This window comes from Mytilus californianus, unplaced genomic scaffold, assembly GCF_021869535.1.
Source record: "Mytilus californianus isolate M0D057914Y unplaced genomic scaffold, xbMytCali1.0.p SCAF_19, whole genome shotgun sequence".
NCBI lineage: Eukaryota > Metazoa > Mollusca > Bivalvia > Mytilida > Mytilidae > Mytilus > Mytilus californianus.
Genome location: NW_026262667.1, coordinates 1,588,362 through 1,606,206, shown reverse-complemented (window position 1 = coordinate 1,606,206; position 17,845 = coordinate 1,588,362). Strand labels below are relative to the sequence as shown.

Genomic DNA, 17,845 nt, shown 5'->3' with positions numbered 1-17,845 from the left:
TGGTTATTTAGCTGCTAATGTTTCTACATACATCCCTGGTTTTATTGAAGTTTTTGGTTATTTAACTCCTAATGTTTCTACATACATCCCTGGTTTTATTGAAGATTTTTGGTTATTTAGCTCTTAATGTTTCTACATACATCCCTGGATTATTAAAGTTTTTGGTTATTTAGCTCCTAATGTTTCTACATACATCCCTGGTTTTATTGAAGTTTTTGGTTGTTTAGCTCCTAATGTTTCTACATACATCCCTGGTTTTATTGAAGTTTTTAGTTATTTAGCTCCTAATGTTTCTACATACATCCCTGGTTTGATTGAAGATTTTGGATATTTAGCTCCTAATGTTTCTACATACATCCCTGGTTTGATTGAAGATTTTGGTTATTTAGCTCCTAATGTTTCTACATACATCCCTGGTTTGATTGAAGTTTTTGGTTGTTAAGCTCCTAATATTTCTACATACATCCCTGGTTTTATTGAAGATTTTGGTTATTTAACTCCTAATGTTTCTACATACATCCCTGGTTTTATTGAAGTTTTTGGTTATTTAGCTCCTAATGTTTCTACATACATCCCTGGTTTTATTGAAGATTTTGGTTATTTAACTCCTAATGTTTCTACATACATCCCTGGTTTTATTGAAGATTTTGGTTATTTAACTCCTAATGTTTCTACATACATCCCTGGTTTTATTGAAGTTTTTGGTTATTTAGCTCCTAATGTTTCTACATACATCCCTAGTTTTATTGAAGATTTTTGGTTATTTAGCTCTTAATGTTTCTACATACATCCCTGGATTATTAAAGTTTTTGGTTATTTAGCTCCTAATGTTTCTACATACATCCCTGGTTTTATTGAAGATTTTTAGATATTTAGCTCCTAATGTTTCTACATACATCCCTGGTTTTATTGAAGATTTTTGGTTATTTAGCTCTTAATGTTTCTACATACATCCCTGGATTATTAAAGTTTTTGGTTATTAAGCTCCTAATGTTTCTACATACATCCCTGGTTTTATTGAAGTTTTTGGTTATTTAACTCCTACTGTTTCTACATACATCCCTGGTTTTATTGAAGTTTTTGGTTATTTAGCTCCTAATGTTTCTACATACATCCCTGGTTTTATTGAAGATTTTTGGTTATTTAGCTCTTAATGTTTCTACATACATCCCTGGATTATTAAAGTTTTTGGTTATTTAGCTCCTAATGTTTCTACATACATCCCTGGTTTTATTGAAGTTTTTGGTTATTTAGCTCCTAATGTTTCTACATACATCCCTGGTTTTATTGAAGATTTTTGGTTATTTAGCTCTTAATGTTTCTACATACATCCCTGGATTATTAAAGTTTTTGGTTATTAAGCTCCTAATGTTTCTAGATACATCCCTGGTTTTATTGAAGTTTTTGGTTATTTAACTCCTAATGTTTCTACATACATCCCTGGTTTTATTGAAGTTTTTGGTTGTTTAGCTCCTAATGTTTCTACATACATCCCTGGTTTTATTGAAGTTTTTGGTTATTTAGCTCCTAATGTTTCTACATACATCCCTGGTTTGATTGAAGATTTTGGATATTTAGCTCCTAATATTTCTACATACATCCCTGGTTTGATTGAAGATTTTGGATATTTAGCTCCTAATGTTTCTACATACATCCCTAGTTTGATTGAAGTTTTTGGTTGTTTAGCTCCTAATATTTCTACATACATCCCTGGTTTGATTGAAGATATTGGATATTTAGCTCCTAATGTTTCTACATACATCCCTGGTTTGATTGAAGATTTTGGATGTTTAGCTCCTAATATTTCTACATACATCCCTGGTTTTATTGAAGTTTTTGGTTATTTAACTCCTAATGTTTCTACATACATCCCTGGTTTTATTGAAGATTTTGGTTATTTAGCTCCTAATATATCTACATACATCCCTGGTTTTATTGAAGTTTTTGGATATTTAGCTCCTAATGTTTCTACATACATCCCTGGTTTGATTGAAGTTTTTGGATATTTAGCTCCTAATGTTTCTACATACATCCCTGGTTTGATTGAAGTTTTTGGATATTTAGCTCCTAATGTTTCTACATACATCCCTGGTTTGATTGAAGTTTTTGGATATTTAGCTCCTAATGTTTCTACATACATCCCTGGTTTGATTGAAGTTTTTGGATATTTAGCTCCTAATGTTTCTACATACATCCCTGGTTTTATTGAAGTTTTTGGTTATTTAGCTCCTAATATATCTACATACATCCCTGGTTTTATTGAAGTTTTTGGTTATTTAGCTCCTAATATATCTACATACATCCCTGGTTTGATTGAAGATTTTGGATATTTAGCTCCTAATGTTTCTACATACATCCCTGGTTTTATTGAAGTTTTTGGTAATTTAACTCCTACTGTTTCTACATACATCCCTGGTTTGATTGAAGATTTTGGATATTTAGCTCCTAATGTTTCTACATACATCCCTGGTTATATTGAAGTTTTTGGTTATTTAACTCCTAATGATTCTACATACATCCCTGGTTTGATTGAAGTTTTTGGATATTTAGCTCCTAATATTTCTACATACATCCCTGGTTTTATTGAAGTTTTTGGTTATTTAACTCCTTATGTTTCTACATACATCCCTGGTTTGATTGAAATTTTTGGATATTTAGCTCCTAATATTTCTACATACATCCCTGGTTTTATTGAAGTTTTTGGTTATTTAACTCCTAATGTTTCTACATACATCCCTGGTTTGATTGAAGATTTTGGATATTTAGCTCCTAATGTTTCTACATACATCCCTGGTTTTATTGAAGATTTTGGATATTTAGCTTCTAATGTTTCTACATACATCCCTGGTTTTATTGAAGTTTTTGGTTATTTAACTCCTAATGTTTCTACATACATCCCTGGTTTTATTGAAGTTTTTGGTTGTTTAGCTCCTAATGTTTCTACATACATCCCTGGTTTTATTGAAGTTTTTGGTTGTTTAGCTCCTAATGTTTCTACATACATCCCTGGTTTTATTGAAGTTTTTGGTTATTTAACTCCTAATGTTTCTACATACATCCCTGGTTTTATTGAAGTTTTGGGATATTTAGAGCTCCTAATGTTTCTACATACATCCCTGGTTTTATTGAAGTTTTGGGATATTTAGAGCTCCTAATATTTCTATATACATCCCTGGTTTTATTGAAGTTTTGGGATATTTAGAGCTCCTAATATTCTACATACATCCCTGGTTTTATTGAAGTTTTTGGTTATTTAACTCCTAATGTTTCTACATACATCCCTGGTTTTATTGAAGTTTTTGGTTATTTAACTCCTAATGTTTCTACATACATCCCTGGTTTTATTGAAGTTTTTGGTTATTTAACTCCTAATGTTTCTACATACATCCCTGGTTTTATTGAAGTTTTGGGATATTTAGAGCTCCTAATGTTTCTACATACATCCCTGGTTTTATTGAAGTTTTGGGATATTTAGAGCTCCTAATATTTCTATATACATCCCTGGTTTTATTGACGTTTTGGGATATTTAGAGCTCCTAATATTCTACATACATCCCTGGTTTGATTGAAGTTTTTGGATATTTAACTCCTAATGTTTCTACATACATCCCTGGTTTTATTGAAGTTTTCGGATATTTAACTCCTAATGATTCTACATACATCCCTGGTTTTATTGAAGTTTTTGGTTATTTAGCTCCTAATATATCTACATACATCCCTGGTTTTATTGAAGTTTTTGGTTATTTAGCTCCTAATGTTTCTACATACATCCCTGGTTTTATTGAAGTTTTTGGTTATTTAACTCCTAATGTTTCTACATACATCCCTGGTTTTATTGAAGTTTTGGGATATTTAGAGCTCCTAATATTTCTATATACATCCCTGGTTTTATTGAAGTTTTGGGATATTTAGAGCTCCTAATATTCTACATACATCCCTGGTTTTATTGAAGTTTTTGGTTATTTAGCTCCTAATGTTCCTACATACATCCCTGGTTTTTTTGAAGATTTTGGATATTTAGCTCCTAATGTTTCTACATACATCCCTGGTTTTATTGAAGTTTTTGGTTATTTAACTCCTAATGTTTCTACATACATCCCTGGTTTGATTGAAGATTGAGTGTTCCTGAGGAAAACAAATGACATTTTTATAAAATTAATTGATGAAGTGCCCATGCAAAACTAATCTGAATGAAAGAAATTATGAACATAATTTCAGTGAGACAGCAACAAAACAATTTGAATAAGCTAAAATAGACATTAAGAGGTGACCATAAGATCTTTGATGATCAACAAGTTACAGTGCCAAATGCCAAGCTTTAAATCTTCTTGAGTGTAGACTATCGGCAGTTGTAAAAAAAAGTGAACATACATAACTACCGGGTATAAATCTTTCATTTGCATAAAATTCTTAGCTTTTAGGCCATACTTGATAATAAATTGCAAAGGATGCTTTTAAACTTGTGAATTTTGGTTTGTTATTAGTATTTCCATTATTGAATATTGTGGATAAAAGATGTGTAGAAAGTAATAAATTAATAATGTCTGGCCATGAAAAAAAGGATTCATGCTTTAGTTACTTGATTTGAATTAAACGGACAGTTGAAATGGTTATTGCTATTTTAAAGCTATTTTTTTACATTCAAGAAATTTATGTCATCGGATGATGTATTATCGGTACAGCAGTTGATTCAGATTACTTAAATTTTAAATGGTTGTACATTACTTACAGTTGCAAATTTTTATCATTGTTTTCTGGTTGTTTTTATTCTAAAATAAGACAATATTGTATTAAATTTAACATAGGTGATTCCACCACAATGACAAAAGCAGGAGTTTGCCCAAGAGTAACCAATCAGATGATGGGTACATGTGTGGAGCAGTGTTCATCAGATGACCAGTGTCCAATGAACAAGAAATGTTGTTTTAATGGATGTGGTCACACATGTTCAGATGGTATGTTTTTGTTACAATTTTTTTTTTTATGATGTAAAGATCTTTGCAAATAATTTTCATTTTTGTTGAGTATGCTACATTTAGGTGGCGAAAGCTAGACATAGCGCTCATAGATTCTGTTTACAGCATCATTTACAGTTAGGTTCAGTCTGTGGTTACAGTTTTTTAGACATCAATAACTTTGTCAAATCTTCATGAATTTTATGAAATTTGGTCAGAGGCTTGTTTATGACCAAAAGACAGTATGCAGAGCAAATTTTTGAAAATACTTATTTTCATTTCTCTGTATTTTACAGATAAGTGGACTTTAAAAATATTTATGTTCTTTTTTAGCTCACCTGACCTAAAAGACAAGTGAGCCTTTCTCATCTCTTGGCCTCCTCTGAAACCACAGGGTCAAATTTAACTTTTACTCCTCTGAAACCACTGGGTCAAATTTAACCAAACTTGGCCACAATTATAATTTAGGTATCTAGTTTAAAAATGTGTTCGATGACCCTGCTGGCCAACCAAGACAGTGGACATGACTTAAATGACGAATTTTACCATTTTTAAAATTGTTTCCCTATTATCTCGAAAATTATATTAGAAAGACAGAAACTTAAGATAGCAAAAATGATCAGCAAGACAAGATCTACAAATAAATCAACATGATCAAAATCATTAGACGACTCCTTATTAGAGTTATTGTCATTTAAGGACAATTTTTACCAATTTTTTGCATTTTTGCTTTATATCTAAAAAAACTATAATAGATAGAAACTTTAAAAGCAAAATAAGATCAACAAATAAGCCTTATGGTCGAAATCCTCAGTCGACTTGTTATTGGAGTTATTGCCCTTTAATGATAATTTTGTACATTTTTTTGCATTTTTTGCCTATTATCTTGAAAACTATAATAGATAGATAGAAACTTCAGAAAAGAAAAATTATCAGCAGGATAATTTTAAGATCTACAAATATGTCATTAGACTGAAATTGTCAGTTGACTATTAATAGAGTTGTTCTCCTTTAATGATGATTTTTACTAAAAGTGGCCATTGTTGAAGATACTGGTGAGTGACACAGGCTCTTTAGAGCCTCTTAATTTTTTTACTGTTAACAAGTAAACAAATTTTATGAAACATTGAAAGAAGCTTTTTTTTTTTATGAAGAGATAATGCCTGATGCAAACTTTTAGAAATAAATTTTTTTTTAGTTTTCCATATTTTTCTGATAGATTGTTTTTGTCGAGCCTGCGACTTTTGTCGCAGAAAGCTCGACATAGGGATAGTGATCCGGCGGCGGCGGCGTTAGCTAACTTCTTAAAAGCTTTATATTTTAGAAGGTGGAAGGTCTGGATGCTTCATACTTTGTATATGGATGCCTCATGTTACGAAGTTTCCGTCAGTCACATGTCCAATGTCCTTGACCTCATTTTCATGGTTCAGTGACTACTTGAAAAAAAAGTTAAGATTTTTTGTAATGTTAGATTCTCTCTTATTATAAGTAATAGGATAACTATATTTGGTATGTGCGTACCTTGCAAGGTCCTCATGCCCGTCAGACAGTTTTCACTTGACCTCGACCTCATTTCATGGATCAGTGAACAAGGTTAAGTTTTGGTGGTCAAGTCCATATCTCAGATACTATAAGCAATAGGTCTAGTATATTCGGTGTATGGAAGGACTGTAAGGTGTACATGTCCAACTGGCAGGTGTCATCTGACCTTGACCTCATTTTCATGGTTCAGTGGTTATAGTTAAGTTCTTGTGTTTTGGTCTGTTTTTCTTATACTGTATGCCATAGGTCTACTATATTTGGTGTATGGAATGATTGTAAGGTGTACATGTCTAGCGGGCAGGTGTCATTTGACCTTGACCTCATTTTCATGGTTCAGTGGTCAAAGTTAAGTTTTTGAGTTTTGGTCTTTTTTTCTAATACTATGTGCAATAGCTCAACTATATTTGGTATGTGCGTACCTTGCAAGGTCTTCATGCCCGTCAGACAGTTTTCACTTGACCTCGACCTCATTTCATGGATCAGTGAACAAGGTTAAGTTTTGGTGATCAAGTCCATATCTCAGATACTATAAGCAATAGGTCTAGTATATTCGGTGTATGGAAGGACTGTAAGGTGTACATGTCCAACTGGCAGGTGTCATCTGACCTTGACCTCATTTTCATGGTTCAGTGGTTATAGTTAAGTTTTTGTGTTTTGGTCTGTTTTTCTTATACTATATGCAATAGTTCAACTATATTTGGTGTATGGAAATATTTAATGATCTATTTGGCAGTCACGCAGGTTTTATTTGACCATGACCTCATTTTCAAGGTTCATTGCTCAGTGTTAAGTTTTTGTGTTTTGGTCTGTTTTTCTTAAACTATAAGCAATAGGTCAACTATATTGTTGTATGGAAGAATTGTTAGCTGTACATGCCTGCCTAGCATGGTTCATCTGACCTTGACCTCATTTTCATGGTTCATTGGTCAATGTTTTGTTTACTTGGTTAATGTTAAGTTTATGTGACAGTTGTAATAAAGCTTTATATTTAGGACTATCAACATAATATCAATGATTAGTAAAGAAGGCGAGACATTTCAGCGTGTGCACTCTTGTATTGGATTTGAACTAGTTTACAGTTTATACATCTGCCTCTGGTCCAAGGCTTCCAAAACGGTCATACATGCCGGACATTTGTATAATGTCCTGTAAAAGTCCGGCTGGGCAAAGCATGAAACGGTCATCTACTTTTTAGTTTTCAAGGCTTTAAGAGACGGTCATTTTAACATAATTCGTGATCTTTTTGACCCAACGTTTTGCCTTTAACAGCCACACATTTCCGGTCATAAAAGTGACATGATCATTAAGTACTATCAAAACAACCCCTACTTCAATACCTTCTCATTTTAATCAAGGCTAATTAGTTGTCAAACAGCTGAAATTTACCTGTTCAGGTGACAGGTAAACTATTTTGAACCGGACATTGATCGGTCTATTCAAAGTTATTTTCTTACATTTCAGCAGTTTGCATCTAATTAATTTAGTCAAAAAGGTTTAAATTATCAGAAACACCTTTACAAATATGATTTGATGAAAAAATTAAAAAGGTGAAAATGAAAAATCGTCATAACCACGTTGTTTGAACCTAGAGACATGTCTCTGTTTGAACTAGTACACGTGTGCGCATGTGCGCAGGTGTGAAATTTAATTATGCATCCTAATTTCTTCAAAAAATGCTTAAATTGTCATTGATACCTTTATCTCACGTTTATTTCGAATATTTTCTTGAAGAAATAACGTAGAAAGAGCTACTTCCACTCATTCACGCTTGGCAAACGTACACGGAATTTACGTATCCGTCTCTGGTCCATGTTTTACCATTGTCAAGATAACATCCGGTATAAAAACGAAAGTAAAGTTTTTGACAACGTTATTTTGCACAAATAAAGCGTCTAAGGCAGATAGATATAAGTACGCTGATGTTGCACACTTCGAATGATGCACTGCTAATTTAACAGTTTACGTCAGAACTTCGAATTTGAATCAAAGAAAGTTTAATAACGTTTTTTTTTGTGTCAATCATTGGGATGGCCAACTCGGCAACTGATTTCCATAATTGCCTTTTGTTTATTTAGTCTTAAGGGATTAAAATCGGGATAATATATAAAATGTCCGGCTGGATAAAAATAATTTTGGAAGCCCTGCTCTGGTCTCCACTCCTACGTCATACATACTAACCAAACCATTGTTATCTTTAGTACAGTTTATACATCAGCCTCTGGTCTCCACTCCTACGTCATACATAATAACCAAACCATTGTTATCTTTAGTACAGTTTATACATCAGCCTCTGGTCTCCACTCCTACGTCATACATAATAACTAAACCATTGTTATCTTTAGTACAGGTTTATACATCAGCCTCTGGTCTCCACTCCTACGTCATACATAATAACTAAACCATTGTTATCTTTAGTACAGTTTATACATCAGCCTCTGGTCTCCACTCCTACGTCATACATAATAACTAAACCATTGTTATCTTTAGTACAGGTTTATACATCAGCCTCTGGTCTCCACTCCTATGTCATACATAATAACCAAACCATTGTTATCTTTAGTACAGTTTATACATCAGCCTCTGGTCTCCACTCCTACGTCATACATAATAACCAAACCATTGTTATGTTTAGTACAGTTTATACATCAGCCTCTGGTCTCCACTCCTACGTCATACATAATAACCAAACCATTGTTATCTTTAGTACAGGTTTATACATCAGCCTCTGGTCTCCACTCCTACGTCATACATAATAACCAAACCATTGTTATGTTTAGTACAGTTTATACATCAGCCACTGGTCTCCACTTTGTTATCTTTAGTACAGTTTATACATCAGCCTCTGGTCTCCACTCCTACGTCATACATAATAACCAAACCATTGTTATCTTTAGTACAGTTTATACATCAGCCTCTGGTCTCCACTCCTACGTCATACATAATAACCAAACCATTGTTATCTTTAGTACAGTTTATACATCAGCCTCTGGTCTCCACTCCTACGTCATACATAATAACCAAACCATTGTTATCTTTAGTACAGTTTATACATCAGCCTCTGGTCTCCACTCCTACGTCATACATAATAACCAAACCATTGTTATCTTTAGTACAGTTTATACATCAGCCTCTGGTCTCCACTCCTACGTCATACATAATAACCAAACCATTATTATCTTTAGTACAGTTTATACATCAGCCTCTGGTCTCCACTCCTACGTCATACATAATAACCAAACCATTGTTATGTTTAGTACAGGTTTATACATCAGCCTCTGGTCTCCACTCCTACGTCATACATAACAACCAAACCATTGTTATCTTTAGTACAGTTTATACATCAGCCTCTGGTCTCCACTCCTACGTCATACATAATAACCAAACCATTGTTATGTTTAGTACAGTTTATACATCAGCCTCTGGTCTCCACTCCTACGTCATACATAACAACCAAACCATTGTTATCTTTAGTACAGTTTATACATCAGCCTCTGGTCTCCACTCCTACGTCATACATAATAACTAAACCATTGTTATCTTTAGTACAGGTTTATACATCAGCCTCTGGTCTCCACTCCTACGTCATACATAATAACTAAACCATTGTTATCTTTAGTACAGTTTATACATCAGCCTCTGGTCTCCACTCCTACGTCATACATAATAACCAAACCATTGTTATGTTTAGTACAGGTTTATACATCAGCCTCTGGTCTCCACTCCTACGTCATACATAACAACCAAACGATTGTTATCTTTAGTACAGGTTTATACATCAGCCTCTGGTCTCCACTCCTACGTCATACATAATAACCAAACCATTGTTATGTTTAGTACAGTTTATACATCAGCCTCTGGTCTCCACTCCTACGTCATACATAATAACTAAACCATTGTTATCTTTAGTACAGTTTATACATCAGCCTCTGGTCTCCACTCCTACGTCATACATAATAACCAAACCATTGTTATCTTTAGTACAGTTTATACATCAGCCTCTGGTCTCCACTCCTACGTCATACATAATAACTAAACCATTGTTATCTTTAGTACAGGTTTATACATCAGCCTCTGGTCTCCACTCCTACGTCATACATAATAACTAAACCATTGTTATCTTTAGTACAGGTTTATACATCAGCCTCTGGTCTCCACTCCTACGTCATACATAATAACTAAACCATTGTTATCTTTAGTACAGTTTATACATCAGCCTCTGGTCTCCACTCCTACGTCATACATAATAACCAAACCATTGTTATGTTTAGTACAGTTTATACATCAGCCACTGGTCTCCACTCCTACGTCATACATAATAACCAAACCATTGTTATCTTTAGTACAGTTTATACATCAGCCTCTGGTCTCCACTCCTATGTCATACATAATAACCAAACCATTGTTATCTTTAGTACAGGTTTATACATCAGCCTCTGGTCTCCACTCCTACGTCATACATAATAACTAAACCATTGTTATGTTTAGTACAGTTTATACATCAGCCTCTGGTCTCCACTCCTACGTCATACATAATAACCAAACCATTGTTATCTTTAGTACAGGTTTATACATCAGCCTCTGGTCTCCACTCCTACGTCATACATAATAACTAAACCATTGTTATCTTTAGTACAGTTTATACATCAGCCTCTGGTCTCCACTCCTACGTCATACATAATAACCAAACCATTGTTATCTTTAGTACAGTTTATACATCAGCCTCTGGTCTCCACTCCTACGTCATACATAATAACTAAACCATTGTTATCTTTAGTACAGGTTTATACATCAGCCTCTGGTCTCCACTCCTACGTCATACATAATAACTAAACCATTGTTATCTTTAGTACAGTTTATACATCAGCCTCTGGTCTCCACTCCTACGTCATACATAATAACCAAACCATTGTTATGTTTAGTACAGTTTATACATCAGCCTCTGGTCTCCACTCCTACGTCATACATAATAACCAAACCATTGTTATCTTTAGTACAGGTTTATACATCAGCCTCTGGTCTCCACTCCTATGTCATACATAATAACTAAACCATTGTTATCTTTAGTACAGTTTATACATCAGCCTCTGGTCTCCACTCCTACGTCATACATAATAACCAAACCATTGTTATGTTTAGTACAGTTTATACATCAGCCTCTGGTCTCCACTCCTACGTCATACATAATAACCAAACCATTGTTATCTTTAGTACAGGTTTATACATCAGCCTCTGGTCTCCACTCCTACGTCATACATAATAACCAAACCATTGTTATGTTTAGTACAGGTTTATACATCAGCCTCTGGTCTCCACTCCTACGTCATACATAATAACTAAACCATTGTTATCTTTAGTACAGGTTTATACATCAGCCTCTGGTCTCCACTCCTACGTCATACATAACAACCAAACGATTGTTATCTTTAGTACAGTTTATACATCAGCCTCTGGTCTCCACTCCTACGTCATACATAATAACCAAACCATTGTTATGTTTAGTACAGTTTATACATCAGCCTCTGGTCTCCACTCCTACGTCATACATAATAACCAAACCATTGTTATCTTTAGTACAGTTTATACATCAGCCTCTGGTCTCCACTCCTACGTCATACATAATAACCAAACCATTGTTATGTTTAGTACAGTTTATACATCAGCCTCTGGTCTCCACTCCTACGTCATACATAATAACCAAACCATTGTTATCTTTAGTACAGTTTATACATCAGCCTCTGGTCTCCACTCCTACGTCATACATAATAACTAAACCATTGTTATGTTTAGTACAGGTTTATACATCAGCCTCTGGTCTCCACTCCTACGTCATACATAATAACCAAACCATTGTTATGTTTAGTACAGGTTTATACATCAGCCTCTGGTCTCCACTCCTACGTCATACATAATAACTAAACCATTGTTATCTTTAGTACAGTTTATACATCAGCCTCTGGTCTCCACTCCTATGTCATACATAATAACCAAACCATTGTTATCTTTAGTACAGTTTATACATCAGCCTCTGGTCTCCACTCCTACGTCATACATAATAACTAAACCATTGTTATCTTTAGTACAGTTTATACATCAGCCTCTGGTCTCCACTCCTACGTCATACATAATAACCAAACCATTGTTATGTTTAGTACAGTTTATACATCAGCCTCTGGTCTCCACTCCTACGTCATACATAATAACCAAACCATTGTTATCTTTAGTACAGGTTTATACATCAGCCTCTGGTCTCCACTCCTACGTCATACATAATAACCAAACCATTGTTATCTTTAGTACAGTTTATACATCAGCCTCTGGTCTCCACTCCTACGTCATACATAATAACCAAACCATTGTTATGTTTAGTACAGGTTTATACATCAGCCTCTGGTCTCCACTCCTACGTCATACATAATAACCAAACCATTGTTATCTTTAGTACAGGTTTTTGTCTAACTTAATTCTAAGAGGGGAGACTTAAGCATGCTGTTTCAAATGACAGTAGTATCAACATTTGTTAAAATTTGTGATAAGGTCACAGAGTTAACAGTTTATTTATACTTATTTTAGTCATTGAATCAGGACCTACATCAGAACCAGAGAGAACTCCTGAACCTGAAGTAGAGCCTACTGGTGAACCTGAGGGTGAAACAGAGCCTACTGGTGAACCTGAGGGTGAAACAGAGCCTACTGGTGAACCTGAGGGTGAAGTAGAGCCTACTGGTCAACCTGAGGGAGAAGGAGAGCCAACTGGTGAACCTGAGGGAGAAGGAACATGTGGAAGTCGACCAGCTGGAAACTCTGACACAACTGGAAGTATGTACAACTTCATTCAAAATTAAAAAAAAAGAAACAGGAACATGAAGTATAAGATGAAGATAAATTATTCTATTTCCAAAAGAGGACCCATTATGGGCAAAATAGGTACAATGATTAGTATATTAAACTAATTAGATTTGCATTTTTGACAGTGGTCAATGATTTCCAATAACAAATATACATAATTTGAGAATTAAGCCTTGTTTCAAATAAATTGTGCTTTATGTGTATAATATGAGGCTTTTGTTTTTTTATGAATGAGTTACACAAGTTGACCCAAGGTCAATTGGCGTAATGAAGTCATTGAAAAATCAGTTCTTACTGGGACGTAATAACATAAGAATTGTGACATAGAAAATGTATGGAGAATTGCACGAATTTGAAAGTCGTCTATTGACATGCGTTCATGTGGTAGGTAGTAATTTTATTTGCTCTGTTTTATAATATTTATGATACAATTGTTTTTTTAGATAATCCACATCCTATGGACTGTGTTGACATGGTTGTGGGAACAGCTAGAGGAAACAGAAGTAGAATTGGTGACTTCTACGCTCATGGAAGATCCACACCTATGTATGATTCTTTTTATGGAGGAAAGGAAAATCTAATAGGAGCATTTGGATATGAAGAGAATGGATATACAACAATAATCTTCCGTAAAAAGATGACAGGTAAATGAAGTATATTTTTCTTGTTCTAAAACTTAATGCAGTTTTAAAGTAAAATTTATAACTTTCCTCTATTGCAGATAGAATAAAAATCAGTGGGAGTATAGAGGGAGTATGCCTCATTTATTCTTTAAATATAATTTTTTTGCATAATATTTATAAAATCTTCAAATTTTTTATAATTTTTACCATTATGGGAAATATGCCCCCTATTCCTGAACCCTGGATTCACCTCTGAAAATTATATAATACTTTTCAACTTAGTGAACTTGTATTTCACTTACAATTTTATTGTATTGGTGTTAAAAAGATAATAAAAAACAGAAGAAAAAACTGCCTCCAAGATGGAACACAAGACCTTACATGGTACTTCATTAAACAAATTTCAGCAGATTTGCCTATTCTATTAAAGGGATATTTTTTGCCCTTTTTATTTTTTAAATGAAATATAGAATACTGTGAATTCTTGCATAACCAATTTCAAAGCTTTCTATTCGATTAAAATAAATGCCAATTTTTTTTAAATGATCTTATGCTTTTCTTTACATCATTTTATGAGCCAACATTATCAGATTTTTGTCCCGCCTGCGACGAAAGTCGCAGAAAGTGAGACATAGGTATTACTATCCGGCGACGGCGGCGTAAACTATTTGTATAAAGCTTTATATTTCAGAAGGTAGAAGACCTGGATGCTTCATACTTTGTATGCAGATACCTTATGTTACGAACTTTCCGTCTGTCATATGTCCAATGTCCTTGACCTTATTTTCATGGTTCAGCGACTGCTTGAAAAAAAAGTTTAGTTTTTTTGTTATGTAAATTTCTCACTTATTATGAGTAATAGGATAACTATATTTGGTATATGGGTTCCTTGCAACGTCTACATGTCCATCAGACAGGGTTCACCTGACCTCAGCCTCATTTCATGGATCAGTGATCAAGGTTAAAGTTACGTGATTAGGTCCGTTTCTCAGATACTACAAGCAGTAGGTCAGCTATATGTGGTGTATGGAATGATTATAAGGGATACATGTCAGTCTGGCAGGTTTCATCTGACCTTGACCTCATTTTCACGGTTCATTGGTCAATGTTAAGTTTTTGTGTTTTGGTCTGTTTTTCTAATACTATAAGCCATTGGTCAACTAAATTTGGTGTATGGAATGATTGTAAGGTGTACATGTCTGTCTGGCAGGTGTCATTTGTCCTTGACCTATTTTCATGGTTCATTGGTCAGTGTTAAGTTTTTGTGTTTTGGTCTGTTTTTCTAATACTATAAGCAATAGGTCAACTATATTTGGTGTATGGAATGATTGTAAGGTGTACATGTCTGACTGGCAGGTGTCATTTGTCCTTGACCTCATTTTCATGGTTCATTGGTCAATGTTAAGTTTTTGTGTTTTGGTCTGTTTTTCTAATACTATAAGCAATAGGTCAACTATATTTGGTGTATGGAATGATTGTAAGGTGTACATGTCTGTCTGGCAGGTGTCATTTGTCCTTGACCTCATTTTCATGGTTCATTGGTCAATGTTAAGTTGCTCTTGTTTGGTCCTCTTCTCAGATACTATAAGTTATAGGTCAACTATATGTGGTGTATGGAATGATTGTAAAGTGTGCACGTCTGTCTGACAGGTTTCATCTGACCTTGAGCTTATTTTCATGGTTCATTGGTCAATGTTAAGTTTCTGTTGTTTGGTCTTCTTCTCAGATGCTATAAGTAATAGGTCAACTATATTTGGTGTATGGAATGTATTTTATTATTTAACTGCTGATTACTTACATTGAAATAGATTATTTTATAAAAATCTTTAAATAACATTAATAATGATAATAAATAATAAAAACTTTTAAGGGATCATTACTAAACCGTGATTAACAAAAACATTGGAAGGTGTGAAAATATTAAAATAAGGTCACTCATGCATGAATGTTTAACATAGAATACAGTTCACTCCAGTCCCTTTATAAAGATTAATTGGCTGAATATGTACAGATTGAAGAACTTTTGAAATTTTGTTTGCACAACAAAATCACATTTACTGATTTTTGATACATATGAAATAAGATAAGTATTGAGATAAGTAAAAAATATTTTAGCATAGCAACATAAATAGATAAATAGATAATATGAAAATATGACTTTTTACAATATTTTGATCAAAGATTGAAGATAATTTTAGTTTTTTTTTTTTTTTTTTTTGGGGTGGGGGGGTCTTTCAGGTTCATCTCAAGGAATTGACAAATATTTATCCAGTTTCTGCAATGCCTTAAAAATTTTCCTTGTGCACAGGTTTGTCTGTACTCAAGAGGAAATAAAAAAAAAATGGCCATATTTGTCAATCCCTTCTGATGAAGTTAAGTTTTTGAGTTTTGGTCTTTTTTTCTAATACTATATGCAATAGTTCAACTATATTTGGTGTATGGAAATATTTTATGATCTATTTGTCAGTCACGCAAGTTTTTTTTTTTACCTTGACCTCATTTTCAAGGTTCATTGCTCAGTTTTAAGTTTTGTGTTTTGGTCTGTTTTTCTTAAACTATAAGTAATAGGTGGACTATATTTGTTGTATGGAAGAATTGTTAGCTGTACATGCCTGCCTAGCATGGTTCATCTGACCTTGACCTCATTTTCCTGGTTCATTGGTCAATGTTAAGTTTTCTTGGTTAATGTTAAGTTTATGTGACAGTTGTAATAAAGCTTTATATTTAGGACTATCAACATACTATCAATGATTAGTAAAGAAGGCGAGACATTTCAGTGTGTGCACTCTTGTTATTTATTTTAAAAGTAAAATGAAGTTTTCTTAAATAATTTGGCAGAATTTGAATATTGTGTGTAGGGATATCCTAGAATAAAATTGAACAGGAGATAAACAAAATTAAATATATTTTTGAAATATTTATCTCCATCAACCCAGTTGGCTGGAATACTTTTGTTGGTATAAAACCTTTTTGTGAAAAGACTAAAAATACTACAGTCGAACATATTTTTTAATGATATTATTAAATAAGTTTTAATCAAAGTTGCTACCATTTTGTACCTGATGATTCCATAAGATTGTTATTCAGATTTACATCCATCAATAAATTTTTTATGTTACTGGTATTTTTTCCACCCTTGACAAAGGATGATTAATAAATTTTGATGTTACAATCACTGAATAATGAGAGTAAGCATACACCTATTGTAGAAAATAAAAATATATGGTAACCTGGATTTTCCTTCAATTTAATGTGAAAACTTTTAAACGGTTGGTAAGTTCATCTTGAAACCAAAAATTTTGCACCCCCTGCTATATGAAATAATTCTTGGGATAGTAATATATGAATATACTACTGTAAATTTAGAAATTATTGCGAGCATTTATTATTGTTATTTTGACATGACAAACCAAAAAATTAGATTAATTATTACGACTTGAGAAAAATCTGCATACCGATATATGGATCAGATATCTGTATGTGATTTCATATTATTGCAATACTCATCCAGTTGCATTTTTCACATTTATAAAAAATGCCATAATTTCTAAATTTACAGTATATCTTACATTTTATATATCAACTTTAACAAGTTCATATATGTGTTTTTCATCAGCAATGGAGAGAGCCGACTTGCCTATTCTAGATGAACACATGCATGTGATTTGGGCACGAGGACAAGATCAGGGAGATTATGTACATAGTCCAGCTACTGGTATTGATGGTGTTCCAGCTTCTTCTCTCAACATTCCAAACTATTACAGAGACGACGAATTCAAATACCATGGCCATAGATCTCATAGAGGTGTCACCAGAATCAACTTCAGAGGTATATAGATAGTTCTTCTGTTTCTGCAGTTGATCCCTTGTCATGTAAAA

At 33.6% G+C, this 17,845-nt stretch overlaps 1 protein-coding gene across 1 annotated transcript in view; it reads left to right on the top strand.

Annotated features, from left to right (window-relative positions):
• The window catches only part of LOC127727039 (uncharacterized), an 89,202-nt gene that overhangs the window by 45,691 nt on the left and 25,666 nt on the right, over positions 1-17,845 (top strand). The window contains exons 15-18 of the mRNA XM_052234438.1: positions 4,806-4,955; positions 13,068-13,313; positions 13,787-13,987; positions 17,583-17,795. Of these exons, the coding sequence (XP_052090398.1) occupies positions 4,806-4,955; positions 13,068-13,313; positions 13,787-13,987; positions 17,583-17,795 (810 nt within the window). The remainder of the gene's footprint in view (positions 1-4,805; positions 4,956-13,067; positions 13,314-13,786; positions 13,988-17,582; positions 17,796-17,845) is intronic.